The sequence below is a fragment of the Ranitomeya imitator genome, chromosome 6 (assembly GCF_032444005.1).
Source record: "Ranitomeya imitator isolate aRanImi1 chromosome 6, aRanImi1.pri, whole genome shotgun sequence".
In the NCBI taxonomy this organism is placed as follows: domain Eukaryota; kingdom Metazoa; phylum Chordata; class Amphibia; order Anura; family Dendrobatidae; genus Ranitomeya; species Ranitomeya imitator.
In genome coordinates, this window is record NC_091287.1 from 80,592,274 (window position 1) to 80,619,495 (window position 27,222).

At 42.2% G+C, this 27,222-nt stretch overlaps 1 protein-coding gene across 4 annotated transcripts in view; it reads right to left on the minus strand.

The window, feature by feature from the left end:
* Nucleotides 1-27,222, minus strand: part of LOC138641969 (ATP-dependent translocase ABCB1-like) — a 434,165-nt gene that overhangs the window by 69,857 nt on the left and 337,086 nt on the right. For all 4 annotated transcript variants that reach the window (XM_069729815.1, XM_069729814.1, XM_069729817.1 and 1 more), the window contains 4 exons: nt 22,709-22,786; nt 21,326-21,409; nt 20,181-20,384; nt 47-147 (listed from right to left, as the gene is read on the minus strand). In XM_069729815.1, coding sequence (XP_069585916.1) covers nt 47-147; nt 20,181-20,384; nt 21,326-21,409; nt 22,709-22,786 — 467 coding nt within the window. The remainder of the gene's footprint in view (nt 1-46; nt 148-20,180; nt 20,385-21,325; nt 21,410-22,708; nt 22,787-27,222) is intronic.

A 27,222-nucleotide genomic window follows, 5' to 3' on the forward strand; every position in this document is an offset into this window, starting at 1 on the left:
TATTGAATAGCAGCACAGCATTTTTAACATACAGACTTTGACATACCTGTAGGTCCCTGATAGACAGTCATTATATTTTTGATAAAAGACATCTTCTTTGTTCAGTGACACCACTGTCCTGATGTTTTCAACGACTTCTGTCGAAATCTAAAGATCAGGGGGAAAATGTTCAAAATGCAGTTAAGGAACAAAATACATCTTAGCTTATACACTGCAGAGAGAACACAAAGACTCTATTATGTGCAGTGCAGCAGTTCTTCCATGGGATTAGTGGCATAAGGGCTAAATTCTCTCCTTGAGGATAGCATAAGTTTTAATAGGCAGTCTTGTAGGCCATGCAATATTCCTCTTTGAATTTAAAGGGAAGCTATCATCAGAAAATGAACAATTGTTTTAATCATGTTTTTGTGTTACATGTGTTCTTAAAATAAAATTAGCAGTTTTTTTTAGTTCACGATCTTTACTAAGTAAAATGTCAGCTCAGGGAGTAAAAAATAAGCCCCATATCCCAAAAATGTTAAATGTTACAGGTCTAGGAAAATGAACTTGGTAAATAATTTTTTTTAAAAAATCGTGGAATTGCACTTTTTTGCAATTTCAATGCACTTGGAATTTTTTTCCAAACTTATGGTGCATTACTTGATAAAATGAATGATATCATTCAAAAGTACAACTGGTACTCCATAAAAACAAGCCTACATACGTTTATGTGGATGGAAAACTAAAAAAGTTACCGCTCTTGGAAAAAGGAGAGGAAAAAACATTTAAAATTTTCTGGATATGGGGCTCATTTTTTGCACCCTGAGCAGACATTTTTACTGATACTAGGTTGGGGTGAATACAATGTTTTGATCACTCCTATTGCATTTTATTGCAATGTTGCAACTGCCAAAAATGTATCTTATTTTGTGGACTATAAGACCAAAAATTTTGGGATGAAAATAGAATTAAAAAAAATAAATAATATGGTGGTGCGTCTCATAGTCCGATTTTACTGTAGCTTACGGTGGGCATGGCGGCAGTAGAGCAGGGTCACAGGAGGGAGGGTCGCTGATGCAGGATGCCGATGGCGGTGGCAGGAGTGGTGTGATGCTGCAGGCCCTGGGCTGGGAGCAGGAGGGTTTTGCAGCGGTGGGAGGCAGGTGGCCTTGGGATTTTATAAGATGTTGGCGGTGAGCGGAGTCCCCTTCTCATTGATTTCCCTGCGGTGAGCTTCGTGAAAATGGCGGCGCATGTGTATATTGAGATCTCAGGAGACAAGAAATCAATAGGTAGTGGACTCATCTCACTACCAGCATCGTATCAAGGCCTAGGGACTGCAGCCTCGCACCTCTGGGATACCCTTTACTCCCAGCCCAGGGTCTGCAGCATCGCGCCACTCCTGCCACCATCGACTTCCTGCAGCAGCGATCCTGCCTCCTGAGACACCACTCCACTGCTGCCACTGCCCCCCCTCCGGTAAGGTACCATTGAATTATAAAATTCACTCCCATTTTTTTTTCCAAAATTTGGGGGAAATATGTGTGTCTTATAATATGAAAAATACAGTAATTCTTTGGTTTCAAATTTTTTTCTTGTTATGCTACTTACTGATCGAATTGATTTAATTTAGATTTCGATAAATCTGACTTTTACAAAACCAGCAGTATCAAATATGTGTATGTTTTTAGTTGTTTTATTGTTCATGGGGCAAATGGGGGGTGATTTGAAGTTTTGTATTTTTTGCATATTTTTCATACTGTGAAAACTTTTTTTTCACATTTTACGGTATTTATTAGTCCCATTGGGAAACTTGAAGCTGCAATCATCTGAATGCTTGCATCATCACTACTAATGCATAATGAAAATTATGATCTCCTATGAATTTTTATTTAAGTCAATATGAGGCAAAAGCAATCACATACACCGCACCTTCAAATGTGCCCATAAGCTGCCAAAACACATCAAATAAGGGTGAGACGCCAGGAAAGTGGCCTCAATTGACCCACAGTACAAATTTTAGAATGTCACAGCAGCAATCAGCCATGCATTGAAGTATCAGGGTCTGGGCCAGCATTTACAGCTTTGAATTGAACTTCAAAATAAGCTGAGCTGGGTGAGGCATTGGTGTAGACCTGCTGTGCTGGGAGCCCTGATACTATATGCAACAGCTCCACCTGCTTTACAACTCAAGCACACTCAGGTGGCACAAATATCAAATATCATATCGTAGACTCAAAGCAAGTGGAGGCTGACGGTCTCGGAGGCCTACTGCTACAAGCAACACACATGAATGAGACCCAACCAAAAATCTGCACATTTCCAATAATTAGTGACAGTCACCGACAAAGTGGCATCAATTTCACCAGAGTAGAAATAGTATAATAGGGTCCGACACGTTTTCCACCGTAGCCAACCCAGCGAATGGACACTCAACCAGGAGTGTTCACATTTCCAAATACTAGTGGCAGACACCAACAAAGTGGCATCAATTTCAACAGAGTAGAAATAGTATAATAGGGACAGACAAGTCTTCCACTACAGCCAACCCTGCACATGGAGACGTAACCAGGAGTTTTTACATTTCCAGAAATTAGTGGCAGACACAATCAAAGTGGCATCAATTTCACCAGAGTAGAAATAGTATAATATAATACAGCCAACCCATCAGATGGAGACACAACCAGGACCTTTTCACATTTCTACAAATTAGTGTTAACATCTGCAGCAGTAGCAACAGCAGGCATAGAAGACCAACTAAATATTAGTGATGAACGAATTTGATCGAACGATTCTCAAACATAAATTCGGCATATTTTTTGGGCAGTTGCTACCGTGATTCAGTATGCCATATCTCACCTTGTCATTTATTGGCGGTGAAATTAAACTGTCTGCATAGCTCATTCAGATTTAAAAAAAAAAATTTTTGTTGTTAAATGTGATACAGCCCGCCATATCTCACATTGTAATTTTGTGGCGGTAAAATTGTTCTGTGTGTAGAGCTGTCGCACAGTAAAAAAAATTTGTGGGGCTGCTGCTAGTGTGATTCAGCACGTCATATCCCACGTTGTAATTTTGTGGTGGTGAAGTTAAGCTGTCTGCAGAGCTCATGCACATTACACAAAAAAATTATGTTGTTAAACGTGATATAGCCTGCCATATCCCACATTGTAATTTTGTGGCGGTGAAATTAAGCTGTCTCCATAGCTCATGCAGATTAAAAGATTTAAAAAAAAAATTTCTGTTGCTAAACGTGATACATCCCATGTTGTAATTCTTTGGCGGTTAAATTGTTCTGTGTGTAGAGCTGTTGCACAGTAAAACATTTTTTTGGATGTTGCCAATGTGATTCAGCACACCACATTCCACGTTGTACTTTTGTGGAGGTGAAATTGGTCTGTGTGTAGAGCTGTTGTACAGTACAAAACTATTTTTTTTTACAAATGTGATACAGCACGCCATATACCACCTTGTCATTTAGTATAGGTGAAATTCATCTATCTGCAGAGCTCAGGTGGATTAAAAAAAAAAATTCTGCTACAAACAGCAGGCTAGATCTGAGTTTGAAATTGTTAGGAAAACATATTCGATTATACCAAAAGCAGGCTACATTTCATCTTTTCATTCTTTGGTGCACATATTGTTCTCCATACAGGGGTGCATATGATCAAATATAAATTTGTTCTGTTACTACCGTGCTCCAAAAATTTGGCCACATCTGAGGTTGTCATTTGTTTGTGCTCATGTTCTGCTGTATCCAAGGCTCTTCTATAGTAACAAATATAATATTTTCTGTTACTACTATGCTATATAAAGCAGGCCACATTTTATATTTTAATTATTTAGGGCTGGAATTAAGTTATTATGCTTTGCTTATATAGCGCTATCTTATTCCCGCAGCGCTTTACATACATTATCATCACTGTCTCCAATGGGGCTCACAATCTAAATTGTGTTTGTGCAATATTGAGATATTAGTGAGTAGTCTCTCCTTGGGTTTTGTTGTTTCCTGAATGGTATCATGTCACATTCTAAATATTTTTTTTAAACTATTGTAAAAAAAATGTAAACTTTTCTATTTCATCCACCGTTGTACTCCTTATTCTCCTATATCTCTGTTAAGTTCAAGTGGGATATTATTCCCTCACTTACCACTAGATGGCAGATTAAGTTATTTATAAAAAATAGGAGTTTTTTTTCTGAGCACCACTGATTTTTGTATATGAGTTATATATTGAGATGAATAAACATCCCCCTGTCTTTGCCAGTAAACAGTCCTTTCAAAATAATGCACGAGCAGCTTTATGATTCCATATAACATACAAATATTTTTTATTACAAAGCTTTACATAGTCTGTGTAAAGATTTTCTGAAAATTTTATGTATATATTTGATTTGAAGACATAGTGTATGACCTACAAAGGAAACTTACCTTCTATGTAATACAATAAAACAACATCCTATAATGTATGAATTCATGCCATATCTGTACCATGTGTTGTCTTATCATGTACTACCTTGCAATCCTTCTGTTTAAATAAATATATATATATATGTATATATATATATATATATATATATATATATATATAATAAAGATTTTTGTATTGTCATTTTTTTTTTTTTTTGTAAAAAGAAGTCTACAGTTCTTGATTGGATGAGTTAGTAAGTAGATAGGAGATACCTTAGGCTGGAGTCACACTCAGCGTAAGACAATATGGTCCGTATATTATGGCCGTAATACGCTGAAAAGTCCCCAAAATAGCGGTCCGTAGCTCCTCCGTAGGCAGGGGCTGTCAGCGTATTTTGCGCATGGCATCCTCCGTATGTAATCCGTATGGCATCCGTACAGCGTGTTTTTCTCGCAGGCTTGCAAAACCGACATACGGCTATACAAGGGATCCATGTGTAAAAAAAAACAAAACAAACATATATACTGTCTATATATATATATATATATATATACGTCAGTAGACACATATATGTATATATATTATTACTTCATACAGCGCTAGATAGCTTTTAAGCCGGTAAGCTTTTGCTATCTCCTTCCTAAACCCGACATGATATGAGACATGGTTTACATACAGTAAACCATGTCATATTCCCATTTTTTTTGCATATTCCACACTATTAATGTTAGTAGTGTGTATATGCAAAATTTGGCCGTTCTAGCTATTAAATTAAAGGGTTAAATGGCGGAAAAAATTGGCGTGGGCTCCCGCGCAATTTTCTCCTCCAGAGTAGTAAAGCCAGTGACTGAGGGCAGATATTAATAGCCTGTAGAGGGGCCATGGTTATTGGCCCCCCCCCGGCTAAAAACATCTGCCCCCAGCCACCCCAGAAAAGGCACATCTGGAAGATGCGCCTATTCTGGCACTTGGCCACTCTCTTCCCACTCCCGTGTAGCGGTGGGATATGGGGTAATGAAGGGTTAATGCCACCTTGCTATTGTAAGGTGACACTAAGCCAAATTAATAATGGAGAGGCATCAATTATGACACATATCCATTATTAATCCAATACTAGTAAAGGGTTAAAAAAAACACACACACATTAATAAAAAAATATTTTAATGAAATAAAAACAAAGGTTGTTGTAATAATTTATTCTTCGCTCAATCCTTCTGAAGACCCTCGCTCTGTAACAAAGTAAAAATAATAAACGAACAATATACATACCTTCCGAAGATCTGTAAGGTCCCACGATGTAAATCCATCTGAAGGGGTTAAAAAATTTGCAGCCAGGAGCTCTGCTAATGCAGCGCTGCTCCTGCCTGCAAAACCCCGGGGAATGAAGGTAAAGTAGGTCAATGACCTATATTTACCTTCATTTGCGGTGAGGCGCCCTTTGCTGGCTGTTCCTGGAGTGTGGGAACTTTCCTAGAAAGCTCCCAGGCTCAAGTTCATATGAGGGCGCCTGTTGTGAATTCTGTGGCCAAGCTCCCTCCTGTGGTCGAGAGTGGTACTTCGGCTGGTTCTGTCTATGAGCTTCTTTTGGTGGATGAGAGTGGTACTGCGGCTTCTGAGTTTCCTTCCTCAGGTGAAGAGGTTAGGTCGTTAGCTGCTGCTCTATTTAACTCCACCTGGTGCTTTGATCCTGGCCTCCAGTCAATGTTCTAGTATTGGTCTTGCTTCCTCCTGGATCGATCCTGTGGCCTGTCTATCCTGCATAAGCTAAGTTTTGCTTGTGTTATTTTTGCTATTTTTTCTGTCCAGCTTGCTATATTGGTTTTTCTTGCTTGCTGGAAGCTCTGAGACGCAGAGGGAGCACCTCCGTACCGTTAGTCGGTGCGGAGGGTCATTTTGCCCCTCTGCGTGGTTGTTTGTAGGTTTTTGTGTTGACCGCAAAGCTATCTTTCCTATCCTCGGTCTATTCAGTAAGTCGGGCCTCACTTTGCTAAATCTATTTCATCTCTGTGTTTGTATTTCATCTTACTCACAGTCATTATATGTGGGGGGCTGCCTTTTACTTTGGGGAATTTCTCTGAGGCAAGGTAGGCTTATTTTTCTATCTTCAGGGCTAGTTAGTTTCTCAGGCTGTGCCGAGTTGCGTAGGGAGCGTTAGGCGCAATCCACGGCTACCTCTAGTGTGGTGTGTTAGGATTAGGGATTGCGGTCAGCAGAGTTCCCACGTCTCAGAGCTCGTCCTTTGTTTTTGTTAATTGTCAGGTCACTTTGTGTGCTCTGAACTTCAATGTCCATTGTGGTTCTGAATTACCTGTTCACAACAGTACTGGAGGCCCAAAGTACTAATGCTTCTCAATAGAGGGAAAAGAGAAGTTCTGAGACCATTTTTTTTTCTTTGCACTGTGTTCTGTCTTTCTTTTCCCCTTTGCATCAGGGTGATTCAGAACACAGGTGTGGACATGGACATTCAAGGTCTGTTCTCTTTGATTGATAATCTCGCTATAAATGTACAGAATATTCAAGATTTAGTGGTTCAGAATCCTATGTTAGAACCTAAAATTCCTATTCCTGAGTTATTTTCTGGAGATAGAGCTAAATTTTTGAATTTTAAAAATAATTGTAAACTATTTCTGGCTTTGAAACCCCGCTCCTCTGGTGACCCAGTTCAACAAGTTAAGATCATTATTTCTTTATTACGTGGCGACCCTCAAGACTGGGCATTTTCCCTTGCGCCAGGAGATCCTGCATTATGTAATATTGATGCGTTTTTTCTGGTGCTCGGATTGCTGTACGACGAACCAAATTCAGTAGATCAGGCAGAGAAAAATTTGCTGGCTCTGTGTCAGGGTCAGGATGAGATAGAGATTTATTGTCAGAAGTTTAGAAAGTGGTCCGTGCTCACTCAATGGAATGAATGTGCGCTGGCAGCTATTTTCAGAAAGGCTCTCTCTGAAGCCCTTAAGGATGTCATGGTGGGATTTCCTATGCCTGCTGGTCTGAATGAGTCTATGTCTTTGGCCATTCAGATCGGTCGACGCTTGCGCGATTGTAAATCTGTGCACCATTTGGCGGTATTATCTGAGCATGAACCTGAGCCTATGCAGTGCGATAGGACTTTGACCAGAGCTGAAAGGCAGGAACACAGACGTCAGAATGGGCTGTGTTTCTACTGTGGTGATTCCACTCATGCTATCTCCGATTGTCCTAAGTGCACTAAGCGGTTCGCTAGGTCTGCCACCATTGGTACGGTACAGTCGAAATTTCTTTTGTCCGTTACTTTGATCTGCTCTTTGTCTTCCTATTCTGTCATGGCATTTGTGGATTCAGGCGCTGCCCTGAATTTGATGGACTTGGAGTTTGCTAGGCGCTGTGGATTTGTCTTGGAGCCCTTGCAGTGTCCTATTCCATTGAGAGGAATTGATGCTACGCTTTTGGCCAAGAATAAGCCTCAGTATTGGACCCAGCTGACCATGTGCATGGCTCCTGCGCACCAGGAGGATATTCGCTTTCTGGTGTTGCATAATCTGCATGATGTGGTTGTGTTGGGGTTGCCATGGCTACAAGTCCATAACCCAGTATTAGATTGGAAATCAATGTCTGTGTCCAGCTGGGGTTGTCAGGGGGTACATGGTGATGTTCCATTTCTGTCTATCTCATCATCCACCCCTTCTGAGGTCCCAGAGTTCTTGTCTGATTACCGGGATGTATTCGATGAGCCCAAGTCCAATGCCCTACCTCCGCATAGGGATTGTGATTGTGCTATCGATTTGATTCCTGGTAGTAAGTTTCCTAAGGGTCGACTGTTTAATTTATCTGTACCTGAGCACGCCGCTATGCGGAGTTACGTGAAGGAGTCTTTGGAGAAGAGTCATATTCGCCCGTCATCGTCGCCATTGGGAGCGGGGTTCTTTTTTGTGGCCAAGAAGGATGGTTCGCTGAGACCTTGTATTGATTACCGCCTTCTAAATAAAATTACGGTCAAATTTCAGTACCCCTTGCCGCTGCTGTCTGATTTGTTTGCTCGGATTAAGGGGGCTAGTTGGTTCACGAAGATAGATCTTCGTGGTGCGTATAATCTTGTGCGTATTAAACGGGGCGATGAATGGAAAACAGCATTTAATCTCTGAAGAGTCTGCAGAAGTTCCTGGGCTTTGCTAATTTTTATCGTCGCTTCATCGCTAATTTTTCTAGCATTGCTAAACCGTTGACTGATTTAACCAAGAAGGGTGCTGATGTGGTCAATTGGTCTTCTGCTGCTGTGGAAGCTTTTCAGGAGTTGAAGCGTCGTTTTTCTTCTGCCCCTGTGTTGTGCCAACCAGATGTTTCGCTTCCGTTCCAGGTCGAGGTTGATGCTTCCGAAATTGGAGCAGGGGCTGTTTTGTCGCAGAGAAGTTCTGATTGCTCGGTGATGAAACCATGCGCCTTCTTTTCCAGGAAATTTTCACCTCCTGAGCGAAATTATGATGTTGGCAATCGAGAGTTGCTAGCCATGAATTGGGCATTCGAGGAGTGGCGTTATTGGCTTGAAGGAGCTAAGCATCGCGTGGTGGTCTTGACTGATCACAAAAACTTGACTTATCTCGAGTCTGCCAAACGGTTGAATCCTAGACAGGCTCGTTGGTCGCTGTTTTTCTCCCGTTTTGACTTTGTGGTTTCGTACCTTCTGGGCTCTAAAAATGTGAAGGCGGATGCCCTGTCTAGGAGTTTTGTGCCCGATTCTCCGGGTTTGTCTGAGCCGACGGGTATTCTCAAAGAGGGGTTAATTTTGTCTGCCATATCCCCTGATTTGAGGCGGGTGCTGCAAAAATTTCAGGCTAATAGACCTGATCGTTGCCCAGCGGAGAAACTGTTTGTCCCTGATAGGTGGACGAATAAAGTTATCTCTGAGGTTCATTGTTCGGTGTTGGCTGGTCATCCTGGAATCTTTGATACCAGAGATTTGGTGGCTAGATCCTTTTGGTGGCCGTCTCTGTCGCGGGATGTGCGTTCTTTTGTGCAGTCCTGTGTGATTTGTGCTCGGGCTAAGCCCTGCTGTTCTCGTGCCAGTGGGTTGCTTTTGCCCTTGCCGGTCCCGAAGAGGCCTTGGACACATATCTCTATGGATTTTATTTCGGATCTCCCCGTCTCTCAAAGAATGTCGGTCATTTGGGTGGTTTGTGATCGCTTCTCTAAGATGGTCCATTTGGTGCCCTTGTCTAAATTGCCTTCCTCCTCTGATCTGGTGCTGTTGTTTTTCCAGCATGTCGTTCGTTTACATGGCATTCCAGAGAACATTGTTTCTGACAGAGGTTCCCAGTTTGTTTCGAGGTTTTGACGAGCCTTTTGTGCTAGGATGGGCATTGATTTGTCTTTTTCCTCGGCTTTCCATCCTCAGACAAATGGCCAGACTGAACGAACCAATCAGACCTTGGAAACATATCTGAGATGTTTTGTTTCTGCTGATCAGGATGATTGGGTGTCATTTTTGCCTTTGGCTGAGTTCGCCCTTAATAATCGGGCCAGCTCGGCTACTTTGGTTTCGCCGTTTTTCTGCAATTCTGGGTTCCACCCTCGGCTCTCTTCAGGGCAGGTTAAGTCTTCGGACTGTCCTGGTGTGCATACTGTGGTGGATCAGCAGATCTGGACTCATGTAGTGGACAATCTGACCTTGTCCCAGGAGAAGGCTCAACGTTTCGCTAACCGCAGGCGCTGTGTGGGTCCCCGACTTCGTGTTGGGGATTTGGTTTGGTTGTCATCTCGTTATATTCCTATGAAGGTTTCCTCTCCTAAATTTAAGCCTCGTTTCATTGGTCCATATAGGATTTCTGAGGTTCTTAATCCTGCGTCTTTTCGTTTGACTCTTCCATCTTCTTTTTCCATCCATAACGTGTTCCATAGGTCATTGTTGCGGAGATACGTGGCACCTGTGGTTCCATCTATTGATCCTCCTGCTCCGGTTTTGGTTGAAGGGGAATTGGAGTATATAGTGGAGAAGATTTTGGATTCTCGTGTTTCGAGACGGAAACTCCAGTATCTGGTTAAGTGGAAAGGTTATGGTCAGGAAGATAATTCCTGGGTCTTTGCCTCTGATGTCCATGCTGCCGATCTGGTTCGTGCCTTTCATGTGGCTCATCCTGGTCGGCCTGGGGGCTCTGGTGAGAGTTCGGTGACCCCTCCTCAAGGGGGGGTACTGTTGTGAATTCTGTGGCCAAGCTCCCTCCTGTGGTCGAGAGTGGTACTTCGGCTGGTTCTGTCTATGAGCTTCCTTTGGTGGATGAGAGTGGTACTGCGGCTTCTGAGTTTCCTTCCTCAGGTGATGAGGTTAGGTCGTTAGGTGCTGCTCTATTTAACTCCACCTGGTGCTTTGATCCTGGCCTCCAGTCAATGTTCTAGTATTGGTCTTGCTTCTTCCTGGATCGTTCCTGTGGCCTGTCTATCCTGCATAAGCTAAGTTTTGCTTGTGTTATTTTTGCTATTTTTTCTGTCCAGCTTGCTATATTGGTTTTTCTTGCTTGCTGGAAGCTCTGAGACGCAGAGGGAGCACCTCCGTACCGTTAGTCGGTGCAGAGGGTCTTTTTGCCCCTCTGCGTGGTTGTTTGTAGGTTTTTGTGTTGACCGCAAAGCTATCTTTCCTATCCTTGGTCTATTCAGTAAGTCGGGCCTCACTTTGCTAAATCTATTTCATCTCTGTGTTTGTATTTCATCTTACTCACAGTCATTATATGTGGGGGGCTGCCTTTTCCTTTGGGGAATTTCTCTGAGGCAAGGTAGGCTTATTTTTCTATCTTCAGGGCTAGTTAGTTTCTCAGGCTGTGGCGAGTTGCATAGGGAGCGTTAGGCGCAATCCACGGCTACCTCTAGTGTGGTGTGTTAGGATTAGGGATTGCGGTCAGCAGAGTTCCCACGTCTCAGAGCTCATCCTTTGTTTTTGTTAATTGTCAGGTCACTTTGTGTGCTCTGAACTTCAATGTCCATTGTGGTTCTGAATTACCTGTTCACAACAGGCGCCCTCTGCTGGTTGTCCTCATATGAACTCGAGCCTGGGAGCTTTCTAGGAAAGTTCCCACGCTCCAGGAACAGCCAGCAGAGGGTGCCTCACCGCAAATGAAGGTAAATATAGGTCATTGACCTACATTACCTTCATTCCCCGGGGTTTTGCAGCCAGGAGCAGCTGCATTAGCAGAGCTCCTGGCTGCAAAATATTTTAACCCCTTCAGATGGATTTACATCGTGGGACGTTACAGATCTTCGGAAGGTATGTATATTGTTGGTTTATTATTTTTACTTTGTTACAGAGCGAGGGTCTTCAGATGGATTGAGCGTAGAATAAACTATTACAACAACCTTCGTTTTTATTTCATTAAAATAATTTTTATTAATGTGTGTGTTTTTTTTAACCCTTTACTAGTATTTTTTTAATAATGGATAGGTGTCATAATTGACGCCTCTCCATTATTAATTTGGCTTAATGTTACCTTAAAATAGCAAGGTGGCATTAACCCTTCATTACCCCGTATCCCACCGCTACACGGGAATGGGAAGAGAGTGGCCAAGTGCCAGAATAGGCGCATCTTCCAGATGTGCCTTTTCTGGGGTGGCTGGGGGCAGATGTTTTTAGCCGGGGGGGGGGCCAATAACCGTGGACCCTCTCCAGGCTATTAATATCTGCCCTCAGTCACTGGCTTTACTACTCTGGCGGAGAAAATTGCGCGGGAGCCCACGCCAATTTTTCCCGCCATTTAACCCTTTAATAGCTAGAACGGCCAAATTTTGCATATACACACTACTAACATTAGTAGTGTGGAATATGCAAAAAAAATGGTGATATGAGATGGTTTACTGTATGTAAACCATGTCTCATATCATGTCGGGTTTAGGAAGGAGATAGCAAAAGCCGGTAATTGAATTACCGGCTTTAAAGCTATCTAGCGCTGTATGAAATAATAATATATACATATATGTGTCTCACTGACATATATATATATATATACAGTGGGGCAAAAAAGTATTTAGTCAGTCAGCAATAGTGCAAGTTCCACCACTTAAAAAGATGAGAGGCGTCTGTAATTTACATCATAGGTAGACCTCAACTATGGGAGACAAACTGAGAAAAAAAAATCCAGAAAATCACATTGTCTGTTTTTTTAACATTTTATTTGCATATTATGGTGGAAAATAAGTATTTGGTCAGAAACAAAATTTCATCTCAATACTTTGTAATATATCCTTTGTTGGCAATGACAGAGGTCAAACGTTTTCTGTAAGTCTTCACAAGGTTGCCACACACTGTTGTTGGTATGTTGGCCCATTCCTCCATGCAGATCTCCTCTAGAGCAGTGATTTTTTTGGCTTTTTGCTTGGCAACACGGACTTTCAACTCCCTCCAAAGGTTTTCTATAGGGTTGAGATCTGGAGACTGGCTAGGCCACTCCAGGACCTTGAAATGCTTCTTACGAAGCCACTCCTTCGTTGCCCTGGCGGTGTGCTTTGGATCATTGTCATGTTGAAAGACCCAGCCACGTTTCATCTTCAATGCCCTTGCTGATGGAAGGAGGTTTGCACTCAAAATCTCACGATACATGGCCCCATTCATTCTTTCATGTACCCGCATAAGTCGTCCTGGCCCCTTTGCAGAGAAACAGCCCCAAAGCATGATGTTTCCACCACCATGCTTTACAGTAGGTATGGTGTTTGATGGATGCAACTCAGTATTCTTTTTCCTCCAAACACGACAAGTTGTGTTTCTACCAAACAGTTCCAGTTTGGTTTCATCAGACCATAGGACATTCTCCCAAAACTCCTCTGGATCATCCAAATGCTCTCTAGCAAACTTCAGACGGGCCCAGACATGTACTGGCTTAAGCAGTGGGACACGTCTGGCACTGCAGGATCTGAGTCCATGGTGGCGTAGTGTGTTACTTATGGTAGGCCTTGTTACATTGGTCCCAGCTCTCTGCAGTTCATTCACTAGGTCCCCCCGCGTGGTTCTGGGATTTTTGCTCACCGTTCTTGTGATCATTCTGACCCCACGGGGTGGGATTTTGCGTGGAGCCCCAGATCGATGGAGATTATCAGTGGTCTTGTATGTCTTCCATTTTCTAATTATTGCTCCCACTGTTGATTTCTTCACTCCAAGCTGGTTGGCTATGCAGATTCAGTCTTCCCAGCCTGGTGCAGGGCTACAATTTTGTTTCTGGTGTCCTTTGACAGCTCTTTGGTCTTCACCATAGTGGAGTTTGGAGTCAGACTGTTTGAGGGTGTGCACAGGTGTCTTTTTATACTGATAACAAGTTTAAACAGGTGTCATTACTACAGGTAATGAGTGGAGGAAAGAGGAGACTCTTAAAGAAGAAGTTACAGGTCTGTGAGAGCCAGAAATCTTGATTGTTTGTTTCTGACCAAATACTTATTTTCCACCATAATATGCAAATAAAATGTTAAAAAAACAGACAATGTGATTTTCTGGATTTTTTTTTCTCAGTTTGTCTCCCATAGTTGAGGTCTACCTATGATGTAAATTACAGACGCCTCTCATCTTTTTAAGTGGTGGAACTTGCACTATTGCTGACTGACTAAATACTTTTTTGCCCCACTGTATACACCTATTCTATGTGTACACATTTATTCTACCTATTCTATTGTAAGCTGTCAGTGTGATTTTACTGTACACCGCACTGAATTGCCGGCTTTTCTCTCTAACACCGCTGCGTATTTTTCGCAAGTCACACTGCTGGTCCGTGTGTAATCCGTATTTTTGGGGCTTCCATAGACTTTCATTGGCTTTTTTTTGCGCAATACGGTGACAAACGCAGCATGCTGCGATTTTCTATGGCCGTAGAAAGCCGTATAATACTGATCAGTAAAATACGGCAGATAGGAGCAGGGGCATAGAGAATAATTGGGACGTTTGTTAGGCGAGTTTTACGGACGTATTTTATGCGCTCATACGTCCGTAAAACTCGCTAGTGTGACTCCAGCCTTATACTTTTGGCCCAATTATCGGATATTTAAAGCTTGATTAGTAACTGGTGGATGAGTGACAGGTGTAGGCCTGGTGCTGTGAGAGTTGTGCCAAATTCAAGCAACACAAATGACAGAGATCCAACTTGGAGAGCAAGTATTTCCACAAATGTTGGTCAGATAGCACAAAATAGTGGCATCAATTTCTATATATAGTGCCTTGCTTAAAGGAAACACTGTCACCTGAATTTGGAGGGAACAATCTTCAGCCATGGAGGCGGGGGTTTTGGGTGTTTGATTCACCCTTTCCTTACCCGCTGGCTGCATGCTGGCTGCAATATTGGATTGAAGTTCATTCTCTGTCCTCCGTAGTACATGCCTGCACAAGGCAATCACTATGTCCATGTCACCATCTCATCAGGAGATTATATCTCTGCTCGTCATTCTTGAGGGAATTGATGAGGTCCTGTTAGGGATACCTTGGCTACGGTACCACTATCCTCATATTGAGTGGTCCACAGGCAGAATTTTGGGATGGGGTGAATCTTGTGGGGGTAGATGTCAGAGGGAAGGTGTTCAGGTTGTTACTACTGAGGTACCCGTAGATCTATCCTCTCTCCCCAAGCAATATTTGCCCTATTCGTATGTGTATTCCTAAAGGGCTGCGGAGACCCTTCCGCCTCACCACCCCTATGACTGTCCTATTGACCTCTTGCCTGGTGCTGAGCCTCCCTGGGGTCGAGTCTAGCCGTTATCTCTCCTGGAGACAGAGGCAATGTCACAGTACATCCAGGAAAATCTGGCAAGATGATTCATTAGAAAGTCAGTGTCACCTGCAGGGGCTGGGTTCTTCTTCGTTCAGAAGAAGAACAGGGAACTACATCCATGCATAGACTACAGGGGTCTTAACACCATCACCATTAAGAATAAGTATCCCTTGCCCCTGATATCTGAGCTTTTTGATAGGCTTTGGGGAGCAAGGGTATTTACTAAACTAGATCTGCGGGGTGCTTACAACCTGATTCACATCCATGAGGGGGACGAATGGAAGACGTCTTTTAACACCAGGGATGGTCACTATGAATATCTTGTGATGCCCTTTGGGCTCTGTAATGCCCCAACCGTTTTTCAAGACTTTATAAATGATATCTTCTGCGATATGCTCTCCACCTCAGTCGTAGTCTATCTGGATGATATTCTCATCTACTCTCCAGATATTGACTCCCACCGGAAAGATGTTTGCAGAGTCTTTGACCTCTTACGAACAAATTCCCTCTACGCCAAGTTTTTAGAAATGTGTGTTTGAGCAGGAGTCTTTATCTTCCCTGGGCTATATCATCTCCGCCCAGGGATTGGCTATGGATCCTGCCAAACTACAGGCTGTGATGGTCTGGCAAGAACCCCATTCTCTTAAAGCAATGCAGCACTTTATGGGGCTCATTAACTATTATCACCAGTTCATCCCTCATTTCTCAACTTTGGTAGCTCCCTTGGTAGCCCTCACCAAGAAGGGAGCAAATCCCAAATTGTGGTCTGAAGAGGTCTCCAAGGCCTTCATTTCTATTAAATCTCATTTTGCTAGTTCTCCCATCCTACATCTCCCCGATATAGATAAGCCATTTATAATGGAGGTGGATGCCTCATCCGTCGGTGCTGGAGCAGTCCTCTTCCAAAAGGATGCTCAAGTATCCTTGCTTCTTATTTTCCAAGACCTTCACACCAGCGGAGAGGAATTATTCCATCGGGGACAGGGAGTTGCTAGCAATGAAGTTGGCCTTCTCAGAGTGGAGGCATCTTTTGGAGGGGGCTCACTTTCCCTTCCAAGTATTCACAGACCACAAGAATTTGGTCTATTTACAGACAGCCCAGCGGTTAAATTCTTGCCAGGCCAGATGGTCCTTGCTCTTCTCCCTGTTCTATTTCACCCTCCATTTTCTTTCTGGGGAGAAGAATATTCGTGCCGACGCTCTCTCTTGCTCTGTTGTATCATCTGAGGAGGAGGAAGAGGAGCCTCGGCTTATTGTCCCTTCCGAGAGCCTGAGAACTGTGGCCCCAGTTTAGCTAGAGTCTGTGCCTCCGGGCAAGACTTTTGTACCATCAAGTTTGAATCCAGAGGTTCTCTCTTGGGCTCACTCGTCCAGCGTGGGTGGACATTTTGGGACCAAAAGGACATCTGAGCTACTGGCGAGGACATACTGGTGGCCGCATATGGCCCGTGACATTGCAGAATATGTTCGGGCATGTGTCTCCTACGCCAAGAACAAGCCTCCTCGTCAACGGTCAGCTGGGTTGCTTCACCCCCTGCCGGTGGTGGACAGGCTGCCAGAGTGATTTGACCAGAGGCAATACAGCATGGACCTAGGATTACCATTGAATTAGCTGGAGGCCAATGGAAAAACATCCCAAAAGCAAGTGTAGAACTGGACTTTGGCTTTGGGGTAAAGCAATGCATGGTTGGGGTGATGAGGGGCCTGCCTGCAGATATTGTCTTAGGAAATGATGTGGGAGAGCTACAATGTCGATTTGTGGGTGCAGGAAGCAGAGTTTAACTCAGAGAGGATGTAAAATGGAGCCCGCCTTTAAGCCTACAACTGCACCATAAAATAAAGATGAGGCAGTCGACACAAACGCTAATGGATTGTTCAGACAAGAGCTATGAGTTATGTCAGCCATGTTTACGTGTACTTGACAAGCGACCTGTTGAGTTCACTAGTATGTACACTACTTGAGGGGGAAGGGGTTGTAACAGCGTGTCCCTTCATTGGCCTGTGTCCCTGGACTGCCATGTAATCAGGCTTCAGTCAACAACCAGTAGGGGGAGCCCTCTCCCATGGAGGGGTGGATCCCAGGACACAGAACAATAGACTCATGTGTTAGCTGATTCAGTTGTGTGGTGACTTGCAAAGGGCTGGGATCTTATGCTGAGGTGAGATTCTGGTGCCCGTGTGTGGAGGGTTAAAAGCTGCCACGTGGGATGGTGTTATGCCCCTCATTTGTTGGATCCAGCGAACACATCCCAGGATTATTTGTCTTTTCCCAGGTGTCGGTTACTGGGTGGCGACCCTGGTGCTGCTCCCTTTGTGTGGACTCATTGTGGACTCATTACGGACGCTGCAGAATTGCTTTCATTTGTGTTGTCCCAGTTCCCTGTTCCAATAAATCTTGTTAGATTGTTTATCGGCCTGGTGTCTCTTTCTGTTCTGTCCCATACTCCGTCACAGTGATGTATCATGTCTATGACAGAAAAATATTTTTTTATTCTGCAACAGCTCTGCACAAAGATGAAGTTCACCACAACTTAATGACAAGATGAGATTTAACACGCCGTTTTTCAGAACATATTCGCTCATCTCTAATGTTTACTTGTAAGGTGGGCTCCCCTTGACTGCTGCAGGCTTCAGCTGACTTGTGCCTCTAACAGCTGCAGGCAGAACCATGACCCACCCACAGCTGTTAACATATTATATGCCGCTGTCAATCTCTGACAGCTACATTTAACATGCTCACGCTGTAAGCGCGTCACTAATCTTGCACATGTCGATGTTTGTGGTTGTCATTGCCGGATTGCTATGAGCGCCACCCAGCGGTCGGCGCTACATAGCAAGTGATTATTTTAGCTGCATAGCTGTGTAGCACAAGCGATCAGATGATCGCAGTTCCTAGTCTCCCGTGGAGGCTATGGAAGCAAGTAAAAAGTAAAAAAAAATATTTTTAAAAATATTTAAAAAATTTTAAAATATAAAAATTCAAATCACTCCTCCTTCAAAATAAAGCAATAAAGAAAAACCCCCACATATTTGGTATCGCCGCATTGCTAATTGCCCGATCTATCACTATACAAAAATAATTATTCCGATTGGTAAACGGCGTAACGATAAAAAAAGTAAAAACGCCAATACTTGTTTGGTATCTATGAACTCATAATGACCTGGAAAATCATAATAGCAGGTCAGTTTTAGCATTTTGTGAACGTGGTAAAATAGCAAAACAAAAAACAATTGTGGAATTGCACTTTTTTTTCAACTTCACCGCACTTATTTGAATTCTTTTCCAGTACACTATATGGCAAACCAATGGAGTTGTTCAAAAGTACAACTCACCCGCCATATTGATGGAAAAATTAAAAAGTTGTGGCTTTGGGAAGAAGGGGAGGAAAAAACGGAAACTCAAAAACGGAAAAACTCAAGGTGGTGAAGGGGTTAACCCCTTCACGCCGCAGCCCCTTTTCGTCTTTGCGCTTTCGTTTTTCACTCCCCTCCTTCCCAGAGCCATAACTTTTTTATTTTTCCGTCAATATGGTCATGTGAGGGCTTATTTTTTGCGGGACAAGTTGTACTTTTGAATGACACCATTGTTTTTACCATGTCTTGTACTAGAAAACGGGAAAAAAATTCCAAGTGTGGTGAAATTGCAAAAAAATCCCACACTTTTTTTGTTTGGCTTTTTTGCTAGGTTCACTAATTGCTAAAACTGACCAGATATTATGATTCTCCAGGTCATTACAAGTTCATAAATAGTAAGAGACCTAGCACTGAACTTTAGGTAAGATGCAGCAGGAAAAATTTATTGTAGTAAATACAGGAAAACGTTTCGGTCAATTGTGACCTTCATCAGTTAATATATCAAAATTAGTTCAGCGTGGTTGTTGTAGGCAAACCTGCTATGAGCAAATAGGAAGATTCCCGGAGCTGCAGTGCTCTGGATGCCGCGTCGGAGAGCATTGCAGCTCCAGGAACCTTCCTATTTGCTCACAGCAGGTTTGCCTACAACAACCAAAATCACTGCTGTAATAGGCAGATGCTGACAGCTCCAACTCCATATTCCCACACTCAAAAAGCTCAACACATGTTGCAAAGGGGTTAATTTGATATAATCTGAATTGCACTAGACCAAAAACTATGGTTTACAATGGTTTATAGTCTTCCTAAGTATACAGTAAATAGATAAAATAACAGTCTCCTATGAAGTCTCCTTCACAAAAGTACCAATACAGCAGCAATGGGAGCCTTTACCATGCCAATGGTTGAAAGGGGAACACATAGGCACAATCTGCATATAATTTTTTTTTTAATGCTTGAACTCATGCTTGCTTAAAATAATAAATTGTGAATTTTGGCATTTTTAGGTTAGTCCTATCAGGCTCCAGCAACGTTTTGTAAAGAGGGTAGAGCTCGAGTGAGACAGGGATTGGACAAACACGTCTGATAAAATCATGATTTACACCACAAAACTGGCATAAATTATGACATGCAAATTGCCTCTTCTGAGAAAAAGAGGACTTAAACTCTATAGCGCCACCTGTTGGAAGTAGCGATCCTACAAGTCACAATCAACCCTTTAACGAGTCGTGCAATATGACTTAGGATTAAAGCCAAATCAATATCTCATTTCGCAGACACAGTGTTTCGGGCTGTTGGCCCTCGTCAGTGCGAAGCATGAGAAATGAATTGGCTAGGTGAGAGGCTCTGGACTGGGGTCTAAGGGGTATCGTTTTTCCTTATGGAGAGTGACATACCATCTCTGGCTTGTCAAGGTAAGGAGGCTTATTCGCCCTTGACTACCATACTTCTTTTGAAGTGGCACGTGGCAGCTGAAACATGCACTAAATTCATTAATGGGTGCATGCCCCTTCTTTCTCCAGGCAGTCTTCATGAAATGGTGCACTAGTTGTTTCATTTTACATGTAGAGAGGATAAACTAAAATTATTAACAAATGTGTGCAAAGCTTGCAAGCTTAATATGCGTGCCAATAAAATAAATATGACCTTTTAAAAAAAAAAAATCAATTGAACTAATTGTCTAGAAGATTGGATTTTTGATTGTTACGTGAGAATGACAGAAATATTAGTGTACCCTTCCAGCTTCCTCCAGGGCCTTGCGATCACTGGAAGCGTAACGTAAGAGAGACTTCTCCTTAAAAATGTTGGTTCCAATTACTATTGGAGCACATACAAAGATGAGTAGTGTCAGTTGCCAGCCATGTACAAAGGAAATGATGACTGCAGCAAGCAGAATGAACACATTCGTTGTTAGTGATCCCAGTTGCATTCCAGTAACCTAGAAGATAGAAGTGTTATTGAAGTTAAGAAATCACCAGAGAAGACAATGTCTTGTGTCAAAGCTGAAAATGAGTGTTGAAATCATCCAGTGTAATAATATACCTAATTTTATCAATATAATTGGCATACTTTTATGACTGAACATTGAAGTAATGTCAGAAATAATTACAGAATGAAACATTTCATCAAAATGTCAGAAATGTCTCAACGATTCCTCTTCAGTTGACCAGAAGACACAGCAGAGGACATATTGCATGGAAAACCTCTTGATGTTTTTAGCCAGCAGGGCAAAAATATGTTCTGTTGTGTATCAGATGTTATACAATTGCCCTTACTAGTATACTCAATTATCTAAATGCTCTCCAATGTTCCAATTTAAGCTCCCTTTCCCTATCCTTGTCCTGGCATTTCCTAGTCTGTGTTGTTTTAAATTGCATAGAAGCTAAGCTCTGCTCTAATTTTCGGCTATTGCTTCCAAACAGTGTACATAGTTGTGTTGTTCCCCTCAGTACAAATGGAGCTGTAAACAGCCAATTGGAGGGATGTCAGGTGTCTGACCCCAACTAACTGATATTATTGGATTATCCATAGGATAAGTCATCCGCCATTTCAGGGCTGGGTTATTTTCTCCTATTTCCGACCAGGCCTATTTTCATACATATGCTCTTACATGCGTCTCTTTTCATATTGCTTAATTTGTTTTACAACCAAAAATGACAGTTAAAAAACATCAGTGCTTCCTAATCTGTATATATAAGCATTGGTTCAACATTATGTATACATCGATTGAAAAGGCAAACATGGTTATAAACTATTTTTGCCTTCTAAGTTGGAAGTCTCGATGTTTTTTGCAACCCCACCTTCCCACCCCATATCTGCATGATCTCATGCAAGCTGCATACTCTGCATTGACAGGTAGACTCTTGATTTCATACTTACCCCTGTAGTCTGAGAGGCATTCATTGAAAGTCTTGTGAGAAGGACTCCGACAGAATTTTTTTGTTCATCAAAATAGGCCATATCCTATTAATGGGAAGTGAAAAGGATAGTATATTATTAGATGCAGAAGCTCTCTGTGAAAAAAATCCAACAAAGATCTGGAAGTTTAACAGTTTAAAGGTAATTGAATCTTTGGTGGTTGGTGATTCTACTGGATTTTTAGATTAAACGATTTTTCCCATATTTGAAATTTAAATGACAGGTGATCAACAGGAGTCCAGCCCATGGGACCCCAGCCAATCCAGAACAGGGCTCTGATATACACTGTTGGAATGAAGGGGTGGCAGCATATCCTTTGGATTGGTGATGAAGAGGGTGGGAATCTCACAGAGATAGGTTGGGCTCCTACTGATAGAATTATAAGTTTCAATGATAAAAATAATAAACCTCTAAAGGGAATCTGTTAGCAGGATTTCAGAACCTAAACTATTTATATACACATGTAGCTCATTCAAAGACAAGTCCAGTAATGCCTTTACATGGCTAGTCCATTCCTCCATTACTGGGAAATCAGCATTTGAATTACTGTGAATTCCAATGAATATGAATTTATTTTGGCAGATGGCTCCATCATCTGCAGTCACACAGTATAGAGACTGTCAGTCAAGCAGGAAGAGGGCATGCTGGGAAAGGAATACAGCTGAAGTAATAGAGGCTTCAGATCTACCATAGTCCTTCAACATCACTTGCATATCTTTTCAAATGTTGATTTCTCAGTACCAGAGGAATGGACTGGCCACGTAAAGGTATTGCTGGACTTGTTTTGAAAAAGCAACATGCACATATAAAAGTCTTTGGGGAGTAAAATCCTGCTGACAAATTCCCTTTAAGGATGGAGTGGCATTTTAAAATAGCTTTTATAATCTTTACTTTCTCTCTAGTCTAGTCTTATCCCTGTGTTCTCATGGGCAAAAAAATATACCCAGAGTACTAGTAGTACCCACCACACAATGATGTTAACTCTAGCTGGAAAGATCTGCAATGTATCTTCCCTCTATGAAACACCGCAGGCAATAAAATGTTTCTGTTAAAAATATATTATAACCAACCAACTATCATAATAGCTTTTTGCTCAACATGGAGCAAATTGATAATGACACCTCCTGATTTACAAGGTTCCATTAAGGTCTTTGTTGGGACTCCAGTAATTGTTATTGGAACAAAAGGGCTGCAAAGTGCACTATTCTGGCCATTAAATATATCATAAACTCTGATAAATTGGCAAAAATATCATAGGTTATATAAAGAACCTGAGTAGTACCAAATTAATATCCAGAATCTAATATTTATTAGCAAGGAGAATCATGGAAACAACTATGTTACCTGTCGAAGAAGTGCCTTAAATGACAAAGATCTGAGCCTCATTGCTAGATTTTCCCCAGACTTTCCAAGCATGAAACCCTGAAAAATACATTATGTGAGAAAACATTTATTGCATCTTTTACAGTGCCGGCAAAAAAAATCTTTACAAGTTCAATGAAACCACAAAATCTTAATAATCAAGTGGATTCAAGTGTTTTATTGTGGATATTTTATTACAATTAGTATTTTGTCATGTCACCCTTACATTTTATCACCATCTGCAGTCGTTTAGGCATGGATTCAGCAAGGCTGGCTAAGTATGTGGAGTCCATGTTTACCCACAGTGTCTTTAGCACCTCCTTTAGATTGTTGATGTTGCTGGGTCGTGTCTCGTGTCCTTTGAGCCTCCCCTGACCAGCCTGAAAGTGCTCTCATCACTAAACATCACTTTCTTCCACTCTTCAGATGTCCAATCTTGATATTTCTTACAAAAGGCAAGTCTTTTCTTCTTCATTGCTGCTGTGAACAGGGGCTTCTTTGCGGTACGGCAACTTGGTAGACCCAGGTCCTTCTGCAGGCGGTGACGAATTGTCCTAGTTGCGATGTTCTGGAGGAGCATAGGCTACTTGTTTTTTAGTTCAACGGCAGTTATAGAAGGATGTGACATCACTTCACACTTCAGAAGCTTATCAGTCCTTGGTGAAGTCTTCTTAGGTGCGCCAGAGCCTGACTTCCTCTGCGGTACCATCCCAGGAGGCAATGATGCCGCTGACCGCTTCAGTTGATAAATTGCTTCTCTTGGCACTCCCAGATCTCTTAGCTACAGCAATCACTGAATCCCCCTTCTCGAGCAAAGTCAAGGCACGGGATTTCTCTTCCATTTTAAGCTTACTTCGACCCATTGTGGGAGATAATAAAAAACTGATGGAGATAATAAAAGACTGCCTAATAGCAAAACTGGCTGAGCTGCACATAACAACCAATCAGAGTGCAGCTTTCTCTTTACCAGAGAAGTGGAAACTGAGCGTTAATTGGTTGATATTTGCAACAAAGTCAGCTTTAATATTAGACAGTTTTTAATTATCTCCCCCATTGTGTACACTTTTAAAAAGTGAAATTATGATGAGGATTTTATATGTAAAGCGTCTTTTGCTGCGCAAGTGTAAAAAATTTTTTTGCCGGCACTGTAATTTTATTCAGAATTACAGTGGCATGTAAATGTTTGGGCACCCCTGGTCAAAGTTACTGTTATTGCGAACATTTAAGCAAGTTGAAGATGAAATGATCTCTAAAAGGCTTACAGTTAATTTTAGGCATAAAAAATATATATATTTTTTATTTTTAAAATTATTATAAAAAGGAAAATGAGCCAATGCAAAAGTTTGAGCATCTTGCATGGTTAGTACCTAGTAGCACCCTCTTTTGAAAGTATCACCGCTTGTAAATGCTTTCTGAAGCCACTCAAGAGTCTTTCAATTCTTGTTTGAGGGATTTTCATCAGTTCTTCCTTGGAAAATTCTTGAAGTTCTGTGAGATTCTTGAGTCATTTTGCATGCACTGTCATTTTGAGGTTTAGCCACAGATTTTCAACTTGTTCAGATCATGGGACTGTGAGGGCCATTGTAAAACCTTTTGCTTGTGCCTTTTGAGGCAGTCTATTGTGTATTTTGACATGTTTCTTTGGATGATGATTCATATGTAGAAGCCATCCTCTTTTAGACTTCAGCTTTTTTACAGATGGTGTTATGTTTGTATCAAGAATTTGTTGAAATTTCAATGAATCTATTCTTACATCTACCAGTAAAATGTTCCTCGCGCCTTTGGCTGCAACACAACCACAAAGCATAATGGATCCAGCCCCATGCTTAACGGTTGGCGATATTTTCTTTTCCTGACATTCCATGCACTTTTTTCTCCACACATAACTTTGATCATTGTGACCAAAGAGTTCTATTTTAACCTCAACGGTCCACAGGATTTGTTTAAAAAAATACATCAGGCTTGTTTAGATGTTCTTTTGCATACTTCAGATGCTGAATTTTATGAGGAGGACACAGGAGAGGTTTTCTTCTGATGACTCTTCCATGAAGGCCATATTTATGCAGGTGTCTCTGAACAGTAGAACAATGTACCACAACTCCAGGTGTTTGTTACAACTTTCTGAAGGTCTTTTGCAGTCAAGTGGGGGTCCTGATTTTGCCTCTCTAGCAATCCTCTGAACAGCTCTCACTCAAATTTTGCTTCGTCTTCCAGACTTTATCTTGACCTCCACTGTTTCTTTTAACTGCAATTTCTTAATTACATTTTGAACTGAGGAAAGGGCAACATGAAACAATTTGCTAGCTTCTCATAGTCTTTTCCTGCTTTGTGAGCCTCAACTATTTTCATTTTCAGAGTGCTAGGCACCTGCTTCGAATAACCCATGGCTGCTGTTTTTGACACAAGGTTAGAGGAATCTGGGTTGTTATAGAGCTGTGAAATTTGCATCACCTGGCCTTTCCTAAGCCTAAAAGGCTAATTAAGGTCTGAAACCTTGGTTAATGTTATCTGAACACACAAATCTAATAGGACACATGGGCCGGCTGATCAAAGACCTTGTAAAAGGCCTCATGGAAGGTCTGGAAGTTGGAGATTAGGGGATCCCCTCTATCCCATAAAGGCTTGAGTTGAGCAAGGACCTCACCACTAAGATTGGACATGATAAATGCCACTTTGGTCTGGTCTGATGAAAATTGATGTGCCACTAGCTCAAAGTGCATCGTGCACAGATTGAGAAAACTGCAGCATGGTGTCATGGGTGTGTCAGAGGCTGCAGACAGTCGCACTGCATCTAGCTGCAGGTCTCAGCGGTTGGCTTTGCAGATTCCTTCATAGTCCTTCTGACTTTAGGACCCAGTGGCAATCTTCCCCGACTCTAATTGACACACCTGGACCAGGGTGTTTATAAGACTCCCAGGTTGCTGCTGGGAGTGGCCGGTGATATTTCCATTTCCCACTGTTGAGGCTTGGAGCTATTGCAGTCAGCTATCTTCCTCTCTGAGTCCACTCAAGCTAAGTGTTCCCCCAAGCTAAGTGATGAGTGCTCCCCCCATCCTTCCCTAAGCAGAGTTTACTGCTATGGCCAGGCAGAGTTTAGGTATCCTACTCGGCAATAGGTGCGGAATCTACAGTTGTGCTCAAAAGTTTACATACCTTCAGTAAGATTGCGCTTACCCCATGTCTTGGGGAACACTCGCTTGGCACAGGATTCAAGCACACGGGCACGTTTTTTCACTTAAACACAGTCTATACGGTTTATAATGGCATCATAAACCGGGTTATGCACAGTTCATTACACTTCATGGAACACAATAGGCACCAACCGGTGACATTAAGTTGCGGCTTTATCTCACAGACACTAAACATGCTGGACCTCTCACTTCATCCAGTTACCATGGGTGTCCATATGCCGAATAGTTCATCAATGTCCCTAGTCATATAGCGCACATGACATTGGGTCGCGGTCTCTAAACACGCTGAACCTCACTTCGTTTAGTTACCATGGGAGACCACACAGTTCATAGACTATCACAAGCACCAACAGTCAATGGTACCTTATGGGAGCTCCTGGGGAAACTGCCTTATGGGGGTTCACCAACTTTCCTGGCCTGCACACACCAGTCAGTCCAGAGCCACCGAAGGATGGTAGCTTCCCCCAACACAAACCATACAGGTCCACGGTCTTTCAGGTGCTCCAGGAAGACTCCACTCACAGGAGCTTCCAACACACACCATCCAGGACCCCAGTTTCACTGTGCACTATTCAGGACATCCATCCCACCCGAGACCATCCAACACACTGGCATGTGCTCTTCAGGATTCCTACTCCCAGGACTTTTCTCCACTCATGGTTAGTGGTTGGGTGAAGCAATTTATTGTCAAACTACTGTGTTTTCTCTTTTTCAATCATAATGACAACCCAAAACATCCAAATGACCCTGATCAAAAGTTCACATACCCTGGTGATTTTGGCCTGATAACATGCGCAGAAGTTGACACAAATGGGTTTGAATGGCTACTAAAGGTAGCCATTGACCTGTTTGCTTGTAATCAGTGTGTGTGCATAAAAGCTGAATGAGTTTCTGGGATCCAGGCAGGCTCTTGCATCTTTCATCCAGCCACTGACGTTTCTGGATTGTGAGTCATGGGGAAAGCTAAAGAATTATCAATGGATCTATGGGAAAAGGTAGTTGAACTGTATAAAACAGCAAATGGATACAAAAAGATATCCAAGGAATTGATAATGCCAGTCAGCAACGTTCAAACTGTGATTAACAAATGGAATATCAGGGACTCTGAAAAACAAAACCACAGTCAGGTAGACCAACAAAAATGTCATCCACAACTGCCAGGAAAATTGTTCGGGATGCAAAGAAAAACACACAAATAACATTAGCTGAAATAGAGGACTATCTGAAAACTAGCGGTGTGGCTTTTTCAAATTGCACAATAAGGAGGTACTTGAAGAAAAATGGGCTGTATGGTCAAGTCGCCCA